The sequence below is a fragment of the Pleurodeles waltl genome, chromosome 6, assembly GCF_031143425.1.
Source record: "Pleurodeles waltl isolate 20211129_DDA chromosome 6, aPleWal1.hap1.20221129, whole genome shotgun sequence".
Taxonomy (NCBI): Eukaryota; Metazoa; Chordata; class Amphibia; order Caudata; family Salamandridae; genus Pleurodeles; species Pleurodeles waltl.
In genome coordinates, this window is record NC_090445.1 from 1,614,831,190 (window position 1) to 1,614,845,003 (window position 13,814).

The window sequence follows — 13,814 nt, forward strand, 5'->3', positions numbered from 1 at the left end:
ATGAATAGAAAGAAAGAAATTAGAAAGTTAAGGGAAAACAAAAAAGGTCAAAAAGTGACAGGAAATAAAAAAGGCAAAGAAATAGAAAATATGCAAACATAAGTGCACACACTAATATGTAATAAGTGTAAAAAAAGGGTGGATAGGTATGATAAAAGAGGATTACAAAGATAGAGACTGGACTGAAAATTAGGTCCAGCACCATGCACAGAGCAGGAAAATAAAATGCCTGCACGCGCATGTGACCGTGTAGTGACGATCATGCCAGCTCTGCAGTGTGGAACGGGGGACTCGCACCAATCAGAGCGAATTGGCAGCCAAGCACAACTCGGCCCATTGCCGGAGTGAGGTGAATTTCTCAATGAGTTTTCTGGTCACTCAGCTGAATTCCACATATCAGAATTCTGCGAGTCCTGACGAGGCCTAGTGTAGAATTTCTTCCTTTTGTGGTGTATTCATTGTGTTACTTTGTGAGAGTGTTGCACAAAGGCTTTATAAATTGCCTCTGTAGATAATGCCTGTCTGCTCTGTGCCAAGCTATCGGGGGTGAGCACAGGTTATCTTGGTGTTTATCCTACTTACCCTGACTAGAGTGGTGGGTTCTGCCTGGCTGGGGTGCACACCGTCATCCACCAGAAACCCAATTTCTAACAGCAATCAAAAAGAAGGTAAGTCCTGCATGTTACGTATCCTACTACAGAGACCTAGAGGAGAGTTTCAGGCCAGCTCTGGCAGCTGGCAGCTACATTTCTCCTGCAAAAAAAAAAAAAAGTTATACACTGAGACAAGGAGCCATTATAAAAAAAAAAAATTTCAAAGTACCACTTTTTATGGGCTTTACATTTACTCACAAGTAACATAATTTTAGTAACAACGGTGAGAAACAGCACAACTTCCCTTGGCTGACTGACCTTCCCTCACGTTGGAGACTTGCCATTCTCTGAGTCAGCAGAAATTAACATTCTCTGGGGATTCCGGTGCTATTTGGTAAAACACTGCAGGTGTCTTGTTATATATTGCAGGAACATGGTGCCTATTTGTATTGAAGCCAGTGAGAGGCTTCTGCTGTGTAGCATATGATGCATGAAACATACATGTTGATTGCAATCTTGATAGGAGCGGGGATAGGCTTTCAGCACTAATTGATCACGTAATGTTAGCCCAGACAATTCTAGGAAGCCTGGACTGGGTGACCTCCTGCCTCAGTGGCAGAACTCTGCCTCCCTCCATTATGCTCTGAAACCACAAAAATCATCTCATACGCCAATGACACCCAACTGATCCTCTCCCTCACCAAGGACCCCACCACTGCCAAAACCAACCTCCATGAAGGAATGAAGGCCATTGCCGAATGGATGAAAACAGCTGCCTGAAACTCAATTTTGGCAAAACTGTGGTCCTCATCCTCGGCTCCAACCGCTCCGCCTGGGACGACTCCTGGTGGCCCGCCACACTGGGAACCGCACCAACACCCACCGACCACGCACGCAACCTGGGATTCATCCTGGTCTAATCGCTATCAACGTCCTATCAAGTCAACGCCGTCTCCTCCTCCTGCTTCAAAACCCTCCGCATGCTTTGGAAGATCTACATATGGATCCACACTGGAACCAGAAGGACGGTCACCCAAGCCCTCGTAAGCAGCACACTGGACTACAGCAAAGCCCTCTACGCAGGACTGCAACGCATAAAGAACGCCTCTGCATGCATCATCCTGGACATCCCCTGCCACAGCCACATCACAGCCCACCTGAGAGACCTGCACTGGCTTGCGTCAACAAGAGAATCACGTTCAAACTTCTCACTCACACTCACAAGGCACTGCACAACACCAAACCAGAATACCTCAACAGACGGCTCTCCTTCTACCCCCCCAACCCGACAGACTTCGATCCGCTGACCGTCCTCACCACTGTCCCACACATCCACAGAATGACCACCGGTGGCAGATCGTTCTCCCACCTCGCCGCCAAGACATGGAACACTCTTCCCACCCACCTGTGACAGACACAGGACCTACTTACCTTCAGGAGACACCTCAAGACTTGGCTCTTCAAGCAGTAGCAGTCCTCCCCCTCAGCACCTTGAGACCCACATGGGTGAGTAGTGTGCTTTACAAATGCTTTGATTGATTGATTAAGAGACCAAGTTATGCAGTGAAATATCAACAATTTGTGTATGGGGTGTGTCTAAATAATAGCAACAACAACAAAAATAATAATAAAATATTGATATTTATCATATATATATATATATATATATATATATATATATATATATATATATATATCCAGAAAAATGGTGTATTTAAATCGCACACCAAGGGCTGCACATCATTCAATACCAGCTGGTAAAATACTCAAAAAAACACTTATTATCGATAAATTCATCGGCTGCTATTTATTGAAAAAAGATTAGATTGCAGGTAAATCACACCAGCAAAAGTTGGTACAAAAAGCACAAAAAAAAGATCGAGAATGTGCCCACCATTCAAAAGACACACACGCTGTCCCAACCAAATGTCTACGCGTTTCGGCCGAAGCCTTCAACAGGACATTGGCAGACATTTTACACTCAACTATTTAAACCATATAGTCCTTCTTTGATGTTCATTGCATAGCTCAAGAGAAGTGCAAATGGAGCGGCCATTTTATAACGTCACAATTTTAACTTAAAAATGAGAAACTCCTAATCCTGTGCATGTTTTGAAATAAACTATGAACTAAAAATGTGACATTATATATTTCTCTCATATTAGAATACATTATCACAAATATAGTCTGGTCACCTGTGAACACTAAAAAATTAATTAATTGTAATCACAGTCTACAATTCTTGAATACAAAACAAATCCCATGTATGCTATTTTTTTTTTCTCTCTTTCTCTTTTTCAATTTTCATTTTTCCTTTTTCCTTTTACTCTTGATGTCCACATATTGCCCACTTATACCTAATAATTTTAATTTTGATTTTGATTTTAGTTTTAATTTTAAAAGCCTGATATATAAATGTAATTAATTAATAATATTAATATATAAATATATAAATATATGTACTGCCAATTGATTGCAATACATCCACTTCATATACAGGCTATAAATAGATGACAAATAAATAGAGTAAATTCAGTCAATTCTAAAAATACAAAATAAAATACAGGTAAAAGCGATTTCAACGTGGAATAAATAAATAAATGGATATTCATCATCATAATTCATTAAATTAGTCATAGTCCTATAAATTAATATATTCTAAAAGGAATCTGAAGAGATTAATTAATAGATCCATATCATAGGTCAAATTGTTATCGATTAGGAAATTGTAAATAAACCCCACAAATTCAGCAACAGGAGAATGTATATGTGCGCCGCTATCCTCCCCAAGGACCTATGCAACAGTATAGGAATAAAATAGATGAGTATAACACCCTAAAAGTGAATAAATTATTAATAAAAAATTATTACCAAAATACACTAAGTTTCAATCCGTCAACATGCTAATAATAATAATAATAACAATAATGATAAAATCAATCAGTAAGGATCCTAACAAAACACAATATTCTAAAAAAGTCATTAATTTCATTTCATGTTTTCTATTGGACAAAATCTATGTGTGAGAAAATGTAAAAAAATGTGTATATATCTGTATGGGAAAATCTAAAAACTTACAGATGTACATGAAGCTCTGCGTCCAAGTTGTGACCCCAAGGGTGTTCTGTACCTAAAAGTAAAATAGTTTTGGACACCATTTGTCTCAAATGTGCAATTCTATTGCCTCCTCGGGGATGGGCCGCAATGGTTTTAACACCATAAAATGCTAGGGAACTACAGTTACCTTCATGTACATCCCAAAAGTGTTTAGCTAAAGGATAAGATGGATCATGATTCTTAATGGCTCTGAGATGTTGCAGGAACCTGACTTTCAGTTTATGAATGGTACTGCCCACATATTTTTTGCGACACCCACATTCAATGACATATACAACGTATTCAGTTTCGCATGTGATACGTTCAGTTATGTCACACATTTTTCCTTCGAACGTGGTGTATGTCTGAGTATTCTGTGCATACAAACATGATTTACAATGTCCACATTTCCAAAAGCCCAAGCTTTTTTTAGCCAACCATGACATATTGGTTTTGGGACTCTGAAATAGGCTTCTGGTAAGATGGTTACCCAAAGATTGAGTTTTGCGATATGTGATACATGGATGTGGACCTATACTGTCCTTGATGGCAGAATCATGTCTCAAAACATGCCAATTTTTCTGTATGATATTATTTAAATGCGAATGTTGAGAATTAAACTCTAAGAACAGTCTAGGTGATGATACCTTATTGTGATCTTGATTATGAATATTATCAGGCTTGAAAAGCAATTTTTCTCGAGACATATTCAAGACCCTCAAGTGTGCATCTTTAAGGATCTTCAAAGGATATCCTCTCTCTAAAAATCTCTGTGTCATCGTCATGATTTCAGTCTTGAAGCAATCATCATTAGAACAGATTCTACGAGCCCGTAAAAATTGACTATATGGAATACTCCATTTCAAAGCTTTTGGATGACCACTATTGCCATGCAAGATTGAATTACAGGCTGTTGGTTTACGAAAAATGGTTGTCTGTAAGACATCTTTTTCAATAGAGATCTGGACATCAAGAAATTCTATAGTTTGTGCACTATATTTCAAGTCTAAGTGAATGTTCAGCTCATTGTTGTTCAAGATATCAACATATTGTTTGAGAGAAATCTCGTCACCATCCCAGATAAGAAAGAGATCATCAATATATCTGAACCATAGTATCACTTGTTCCATGTATTTACCATTAGAGTCAGACCAAGCTATCTCCTTTTCCCACCAGCCCATGTAAAGGTTGGCGTACGTGGGAGCAAATGAAGCTCCCATTGCAGTCCCTTGTTTCTGCAAGTAATGTTGATTGTCAAATAGAAAGGCGTTGTGGGTGAGGCAAAATCTTAACATGCTAATTAGCATGTTAGTATGTTGAAGAAATTCAATTTTACGAGTGCCCAAGAAGTGACAACATGCTTGAATGCCAAATTCATGCTTGATGGAAGTGTATAATGCAGTCACATCCATGGTTACCAATAGATAGTTGGGTTGCCATGGAACATTGTGAATCTTAGCAAGAAAGTCATTGGTGTCTCGAAGATAAGACGGCAATTCGGTGACAAAAGGACATAAGAAAAGGTCCAAGAAACGGGAGGTATTTTCTAATAGGGATGAGTTCATACTCACTATAGGTCGACCAGGAGGATGTTTTGTATTTTTATGAATCTTTGGTAGAAAGTAAATACAAGGGATTCTAGGAAACAAAACTTTGAGATAAAGATATTCATTTTGGTCAATTAGCCCTTTAATGTGCCAGCTATCAAGCATCTCCCAGTAGATGGTTTGATATTCATTAGTGGGATTAGTAGTTAGTTTTTGATAATGTTGTTTATTGGAAAGTTGATGATTAGCCTCCTTCATATAGCTATTAATATCCATAATAACAATATTCCCTCCTTTATCGGAGGGTTTGATGATAATTGTGTTATTGGATTTAAGCTCATTTAGATCTTTCCAATCTGAGGCTGAGAAATTCACTCTTTGGGCTTTTTTCATTTTAACCCTTTTCCAATCATTCCGAAACCGATCAACGTCATCAACTACCAATTCATAGAACAAATCAATCATATTACCAGTCGGTAATTGGGGATTAAATCTGCTGGAGGGCTTAAGCCTACTGGCAACGGTCTTATTAGTAACAAATCCCATATCAGTCAAAGTGTTATTGTCTTCACCTATATCATTGCTAACATCATCCAAACAACCCAACCTGCCAATTTCTACTAAATCAGGCGCTTCATTGACATGAAAACCAGATAAAGTGTCTACATTAATGTTGGAACAAGATGTAGTGGCCTGTGTTGTCTTGGAAAAATATTTCAACAGCCGCAACTTACGTGTATATTTATACAATTCTATTCTGGTGTCAACATAATCCCAATGATTATCAGGACAAAAACTTAATTCTAAATTTAGAATTCGCTCCTGATTAGAGGTGAGCTGTACTTTAGAGATATTTACAATGATATTGGAATTGTCAGATCGAAAGGTCCTCTCTAGTCTTGATATTTGTGATTTCTGCCTCTTCCCCCTCCGCGTCTTGAACCTCCTCGACTTTGTCCTCGACTTCTGTTTGATTGTGGCGTGATTGATCGTAGTAGTCTCATTTCCCCGTGAAAATCCAGTTTATTAGCAGAAGCTTCGTCAGCTGATGAGCTCAAATCCGAGCTGTCTTCTGCTGTATTAGTTGTTATATTAGGACTGTCCATCATCATAACTTTGTCTTGTGCTGTATATATATATAAAATATAGATATTTATCTTATCGATATAGACTTGTCTATATCTTTGATGCCGGTTGGTGAATCTTCACAAAATTTCAGCTGCTTTCAAGGTAGGTGATCTGTTAAGCAGTGGCTGACAAAAAAGGCGGTCCCAAAACTCATTTTCCCATGTTAATTTCGAAAAAGTGATTTTGACGACGATTACAGTCCGAGCCGCTGGATGGATTTACACCAAATTTGGCAGAAAGCTAGCTCTTGGTTGTTATTTGGAGTAAATCTGTTTAGTAATTTTCTAGTTATTAAATAAAAAACAAATTTGTAATATATGGATGCAGATCCTTCTTGGATTCTCCTCGGATCCTCCCTCGATCCTCTGTGGATTCGGAGGAAAAACAATGCCCTGATTGGCTGGCCACAACCAAACAGAAAATTTGCAGCCGCCATTTTGTTTCATGCATTTTCTGGGTGGTGGGAAAAAAACAGTGTAAAAACATTTAAAGGGTCAGGCTAACGGCATCCTGACACCATAGGACACATGACGGGGTCCCTTAGGGAGCCCCTCATGGACATAAAAGTGCCCTTTTTTCCTGCCATTCTGCAGATTTGAGGGTCATCCTTGGATCCTCCTCGGATCCTGGGGAAAAGCAAAGGACATTATAGTTAGTTTGACATTTTACCCATACAAAAGCATTGAAATTCATCAGTTATAGTTATATTATCCGAAGAAACTATAACTGGGGCTGGAAAGAAACTTTAGGCAATGAATTATAGTTTCTTAACATAAGTGTAACTATAAGTATAACTATAACTGCTGAATTTTTCTGGTTTGCTATGAGTAAAACATCAACCTAACTATAACATCCCTGAAACCTTTGTTTTTTTAGTGACATATACATACATATATATATATATATATATATATATATATATACACACACACACACACATACACATATATATTTACTGAAAAATACAAAGAATATAGGGATGTTATTATTAGGTTCTGAATTTACTCGCACAAAACCAGAGAAATCCAGCAGTTATAGTTAGAGTTATTTCAAGTAACTATAACTCACGGCCTAAGGTAACTATAAGTCGACCGTCCAGGTCATTTGCACATTTGTATAATCTTAGCAATTTATGGTAGATCCATGGGGGAGTGGAGCCAATTTCAGCCCTGGGGACTCCATCCAGCCAGACCCACCTCTATTCAATGGAGGAGGTGGCTGCACACAACCCTACCCCTCTCAGCCTATTTCGACCCCGGGGGCCCCATCCCAGAGGTCCTGCCCTCTATTAAATCGTGGAGGGGGGCCAAGTGGCTCCCCTCCCTGGGCCAATCTAAGCCCTGGGGACCCCACCTCCCCTGGGCCTGGCCTTAATTAAATGGAGGAGGGGCTGATTTTGGTCCCAGGTACCCAATCCCCTGGGGCCTAGCCATTTGTCCTGAGTGCCCTGCAGGGCACCCAGTGTGCAATGGGACCGCAGGATATTCCTCAAGGCCCCCGTAGTCCCAACCAGCACGCCGCCTCCTGTGGGAGCCAGCATTGCTTTTCTACACAGGGAGTTGCTAAACTTTCAGTTCCCTGTCTCTAAAAGCACTTGTTTCCTCTGTTTCCCTGCCCTCATCTCCTGCTTCCAGTGGGTGGGAGCTAACGTCCATCCAAGGGAGGTGGTGGCCCCTGGGTGTGCGGGTTGGGAGGAGTGCCGTACTCTGCATGTTTCTCTGTCATTGCCACAGAGAGCTAGGTGTCACCAGGGTCAAAACAAGCCATAGGAAGGGGCCCCGTGTACCCCCCTTCTTTTTCAATCCCCCAATACCCCATGACCTGGTCCTCCCGGTGCAATTTTTTTTAAAAAAAAGAGTGTGAGGCCACCCTCTTTTCTTTTTAAATGCCGTGGATTTTCGGGACATTTGAATGAAAAATGTGTTTTAGCCTTGGCAGGGCCTGTAAGGGACCCCTAGACCAAGGCTAGGGGCTCAGGATGACCCTACCCTAGCCCCTTCTCCTTTTTTCAAATTTTTTTCTGGGATTTGGCTGAAGCCATGTGCCAAGATGGCTGTTAAACCTACCTTGTTGAAGTGTTTGCAGCAATCAGATATCAGCATGGGGACAGTTGGATCCGTGGAGGATCCACATACCTAGATATCTCTATTGTTTTACCTTTTAAAATCTCCAAAACTGCTAGATGGATTTACAGCAATTTGCAAAATGCACAATCTGTGCAACAAAACAATTTCCTGCCAAATGAGGTGTAATTCCGTCCAGAAGTTTGGGCTGTAGGCGTGTCTAAAGACCCTACGGAAAAATGAATGGGAAAAACACATTTAGGACCCCCCCCTCGGCCCCTGCTTGATGGATCACCTCAAAACCTACAGCAGCTGAAATGACTGTCATATTAGTTTAGAAAATTTTGTGAAGGTTCGACAAGCCGCACCAAAGTTATTGGCAAAAGTAACCCCTGAGCAGTAAACCTGTGTTTGCATCTAGTCCTTGTTGTGGGTACGTGTGGAATGTGGATTGGCTTTGGCTGATATACATATATAAGATGGCAAAAACATGCTAAAGCAAGACAACAGTATTTTGATTAAACAAATTAACTGAGCAGTAATTCTGTGCCTGCATCCAATCCTTCGTGTGAGCAAATATGGAATGTGGATAGGCGGATAATTTGTATCTAATCCTCCCTGTGGGCAAGTCATGTGTGTGTCACGTGGGCTCTCATTATCCTAAATAAGACTACTGGATTTCTAGGTAGCAGGGTTGTTCCTGATGTGGGGGACTAAGTCTTACCCACTTGGAAGGACCCCTGTCACTTTAAATCCGGTTTTGCTCCGGCTAACTAGCAGTGCCTCATCTCTCCCAAGGGGGAGGGATGATTGGGCAGCCGAGTGCATGACATCTTTAGAACTTCTCAGGGAAGTCGTGGTCACTCAGGTCCCAACAAGCTCTCTCATTTACAGTATGATCTCATATACGAATGACAGAGGCAGTTTAAGTTTTATAAACTGTTTTTAATAAAACTACTGCATTTTAGATATTAAGGCATGAGCCGCAATAACCAGAACTATACAACACAGTAGGATTGAAATAGTCACGATGAGAGTGAAACATAAAAACAACGCTATCATGGTGTTAATAGATTCTATTCTCTCTCAGTAAGTTATATTTCGAGCACAGCATGTTAAGCTATTAACTTGCCTTTCAGATTCCCCGGGAAGACATCAACCCTCATATCTGAGCAAAGGCATGTAATCTGGTTCAGCACCTGCAACAAGGCAGTCAGCGTCTAGTTGTGGTTTCCCTGGTCGGAATCTCCCTCTTGCGTGTATTAGGACAAGGAAGTGTTTTTATAACTAACATGTCAGTGTGATCACGAAATGTCCCTACGCAAGTAATCCAAAGACTAAACTCCTACCACGTCTATCGGCAATGTACCAGACTGTATCCTTGACTGAAGCACAGAGTGAACAAGAATGTGTTATTGCGAACTCCAGTGCTAAAGTAGGCTAAACAGTGTGATATAAAAAATAAAACAAAACCGTAGAACTGGCTATTTGTAAAATAACAGTACGAAGCTGAATAAAATGCATTTAGAGCAAAGTGCACAGAGGCTCTATGCTGCAAGCAAAAGGAATAAAATACATCCAGGGCTAAGTGCACAAAGGCCTAACGCCTGAAGCAAACGTGCAAAGAATCATAAAAATTACCTCACTACATGTGGATGGAATGTGGATTGGCTTTGGCCTTAATATATATATGTATATCTCACAGAAGTTAATTTATGGAAGGTGGCATTTAGAAATACACATTTATCTCCACACAGCCTGTGAAAAACATGGAAAGGAAGTGCCCTAATACAAATCGCCGTTTAATGTAGGAGCGCAGGAGAAAAAACATTTCTCATCCGCCAGGAGAGCCATTTGTTATCTTCGCCTGCCCAACATTGCAGATTATCTTCAAGCTCAGCAGTGACTGACACAAAAGCAAAAAGATATAAAGGAATCTGCACTCAGAGAGATATTTCCACCTCAGGCCCACATCGAGCAGAGGAGGAGCACGAATTTCCAGGCTCACTGGCGACAGGTCTTCAGTTTTTAAACTTTGGTTGCGTGCATAGTCTTTCAGAAAAGATGCAACACGCATAAATATTGCCCATAAAGAATGTGAATTATGTACCAGTAGGCTTCATTAATGAGGTCTGAGAATTTTACAAAATACAATATATTTACTGTCATTGCAATATTTATGAATCTCAAAAATCATCTGAACTTTCTCCTGTGAATTGCAACAGCCAGAGAATTGTTAAGGAGGGGGAGAATTCTAGTTCTGCATCGAGTGCCGAAGCCAGAAACAAAGAAATGCACAGTTCATTACAGATATTGGCATTATTATAAGAGTCACTACAGAAATATACGTCATACTTGTCATTGGGGAGGAGGTAATGACACCACAACACCGTTGTTGTGTGGAAAAGGACGCTTTATTGGAACAGGTGCACTTACAAACATAGATCCTTGGCCTTTGCCTTACAAAACTAAAACCTCACTAGACATCGAAAACACCTAACCAAATTATCCTCCGACCCACCTCATCCTCCCCCTTCCTGTGACCTTATCCTGTCTTCCGTCTCTCCACTCCTGTTTTACCTATTTCCCTGTCAGACCCGCTTCTTCTCCTCCTGAACGCTAATGTCAAGCTTCCTTCCTGTCCCTCAAGACCTTCTGCTGTCCCCCCCCAACTACTACCTAAAATTGCCCTGCCATCTTCACCATCCGCACGTGTTTCAGTTCCTGCAAACTCTATCCGCCTCCCCCAGCACCTGCTCCAAGCGACACCGACTATATACACAAACCCGTTGCATGCACCGGTTCCGGCTCAAACACCCCGTTCCACATATCCGAATATGACAAGGAATCAATTCCTAGCTAACTGAGAGGGAGGGAGATAGGGGAATAAAAAATCCCCCAAAAAAGCGGACCGGCTACTGTCACCTGTAAGACAAAATGGTGGCCGTCCACAAAAAATGTCCTCATATATATATACCCCCCACTTGCCGCCCAAAAACAGCCCAAGATAGCCCAACTACATTGTGGGCCATACCACCCTTCCCAAAGACCCTGGGGGGAAAACCTCATCCTTCGGCGAATTCCCCCCCCCTCCCCCCCCCCCCCCCGAGACCACATTGGGGAGGAGGGAACAACACACAACACCGTTGCTGTGTGGAAAAGGCTGCTTTATTGAACAGGTGTACTTAAAAACATAGGGGGTCATTCTAACCCTGGCGGTAAAAACCGCCAGGGCGAATGACCGCGGTAGCACCGCCAACAGGCTGGCGGTGCACCGCTGGGCATTCTGACTGCGGCGGTTCAGCCGCGGCCAGAAACGGAAAGTCGGCGGTGTACCGCCGACTTCCCGCTGCCCTTGAGAATCCTCCATGGCGGCAGAGCGCGCTCCGCCGCCATGGGGATTCTGACACCCCTACCGCCATCCTGTTCCTGGCGGTTCACCCCCGTAGGGGGTGCCGCGGGGCCCCTGGGGGCCCCTGCAGTGCCCATGCCAATAGCATGGGCACTGCAGGGGCCCCCGTAAGAGGGCCCCAAAAAGAATTTCAGTGTCTGCCTAGCAGACACTGAAATTCGCGACGGGTCCTACTGCACCCGTCGCACTCCAGCAACTCCGCCGGCTCCATTCGGAGCCGGCTTCATCGTTGCTGGGTCTTTCCCGCTGTGCTGGCGGGCGGCCTTTTGGCGCCCGCCGCCCGCCACGGTTAGAATCACTGCCATAGTTCATTGGTCTTTGCCTTACAAAATTAAAACCTCACTAGACATTGAAAACACCTAACCAAATTGTCCTCCCCCTCCCCCATCATCCCCCTACCTGTAACCTTGTCCTGCCTTCCCTCTCTCTACTCCTGTTTTTCCTATTTCCCTGTCAGACCCGCTTTTTTCTCCTCTTGAACGCTAATGTCAAGCTTCCTTCCTGTCTGTCGCAACCTGCTGGTGTTTCCTCCCCTTAGTACCTAAAATTGTCCTGCCATCTTCACCATCCGCACATGTTTCGGTACCTGCAAACTCTCTCTGCCTCCGCCACCAGAAGAGGCCAACCCTGGCCTTTTTATGCCCCCCCCATTAAAGCCTCCTGCAACATCATCCTCAATGTGTCCTATAACTCCAAAAGGTAAAGTTCCATTCCCATAAAAGATAAATGGATCCCATCATCTCTAAAAATAAAAAATAAATCAACATCTTCAAAACGCAAGTCCTTGTGTTCCATATATGTCATGCCCTTGTCCAGGTAGAAACTTCATTTCTTTGTAAGCTTGCACCTTGCCCTCTCAATGGCCCCTGGATTTTTTGCCCCTCACCACACCCACCTGTAAAAAGAACATGGCAGCTGCTCCGCTGAGCCAAAATGACCAGAAAATCCTTCTTCAGATCCTTCATAAGATCCAACCCTGTTTTGACCACCAAATCGTTTTCACCCAAATGCAAACACAAAACATCCGGACAGTAACCCCAGCAGACCTTTGCAAGCGTGGTAAGAGCTCCTCCCACCTCATACCCCCCTTACTAATCCATCGCACATGATACCGCTCTACATCAAACCCCAAGTTCTCTCCTTTGACCGTCCGTCCTGCCTGGCGCTGTGCCCATTTCATAAAGGAATGTCCGAAGACCCAGATCCCAATGTAAGCCACCTCTGGGCCTGCCATCATACCTGCAAAAAGAAACAGAAAAATTAGCAAATATTCCCCTTTGAAATGTCCCTCCTTCTAACATACCTCCAGAAACAATATGACTTCCACCTCCCCAAAGACATGAGCTCTCCCTTGCTCCAACCCTTCTTCCCCGCTTCTTTAGCTACCCCAATCCTAAAGGAGTGTGTTCCAAAATGATGCGGGTCGTGACCCAACGCCGCCAGCCCCTTTCGCATCACTGCCAATAACTGGGCTGATGTGGCCCTGCTTCCATCACTATACAGAAATACCACTCCCGGCTGATCACTAGCTTCCTTCATCCACCTACACCCAAGATTGAAAGGGCAGATCAAAGAAACTGGATATCGCCTTAGAAATACGACCACCCTGGAACCCTTCTTTTCAGTTTTCGAGCTGTTGAGTCGCAATGCTACGCCCTGACCTCCCCAATGTACCTCCTTCCAACAAATACCTGGCTTTCACACCGAGCCCAGCAATTGAGACACCCTGAAGGCGCCAAAAGCAAACATCTTTCATGCTACCGGACAAGTCCTTCAACAAGTGCAACGACACCGGGTGCCAAAGAGGTCCCTGATTGCCCCCCTCCTTCGCCCAACCTTCCAAAATCCGCTACTCTAGTTCATCGGCCTACGGCTGGTTTCCCCAGAAAAGCTTTCTCATGAAACTCAACGTGCTAGCTTACCTGCTATAGAGATCCTGGATTGCTCCTTTTCTATCAATGTCATAATAAACTGA

The 13,814-nt window shown here is 42.8% G+C and overlaps 1 protein-coding gene and 1 long non-coding RNA gene across 2 annotated transcripts in view; one reads left to right on the forward strand and one right to left on the reverse strand.

Annotated features, from left to right (window-relative positions):
• The window catches only part of LOC138302192 (uncharacterized), a 127,888-nt gene that overhangs the window by 23,511 nt on the left and 90,563 nt on the right, over window positions 1-13,814 (forward strand). The window lies entirely within an intron of this gene.
• The window catches only part of TNFSF15 (TNF superfamily member 15), a 55,245-nt gene continuing 53,476 nt past the window's right edge, over window positions 12,046-13,814 (reverse strand). The window contains exon 4 of the mRNA XM_069241514.1: window positions 12,046-13,078. Within this exon, the coding sequence (XP_069097615.1) occupies window positions 12,801-13,078 (278 nt within the window). The 3' untranslated portion in view covers window positions 12,046-12,800. The remainder of the gene's footprint in view (window positions 13,079-13,814) is intronic.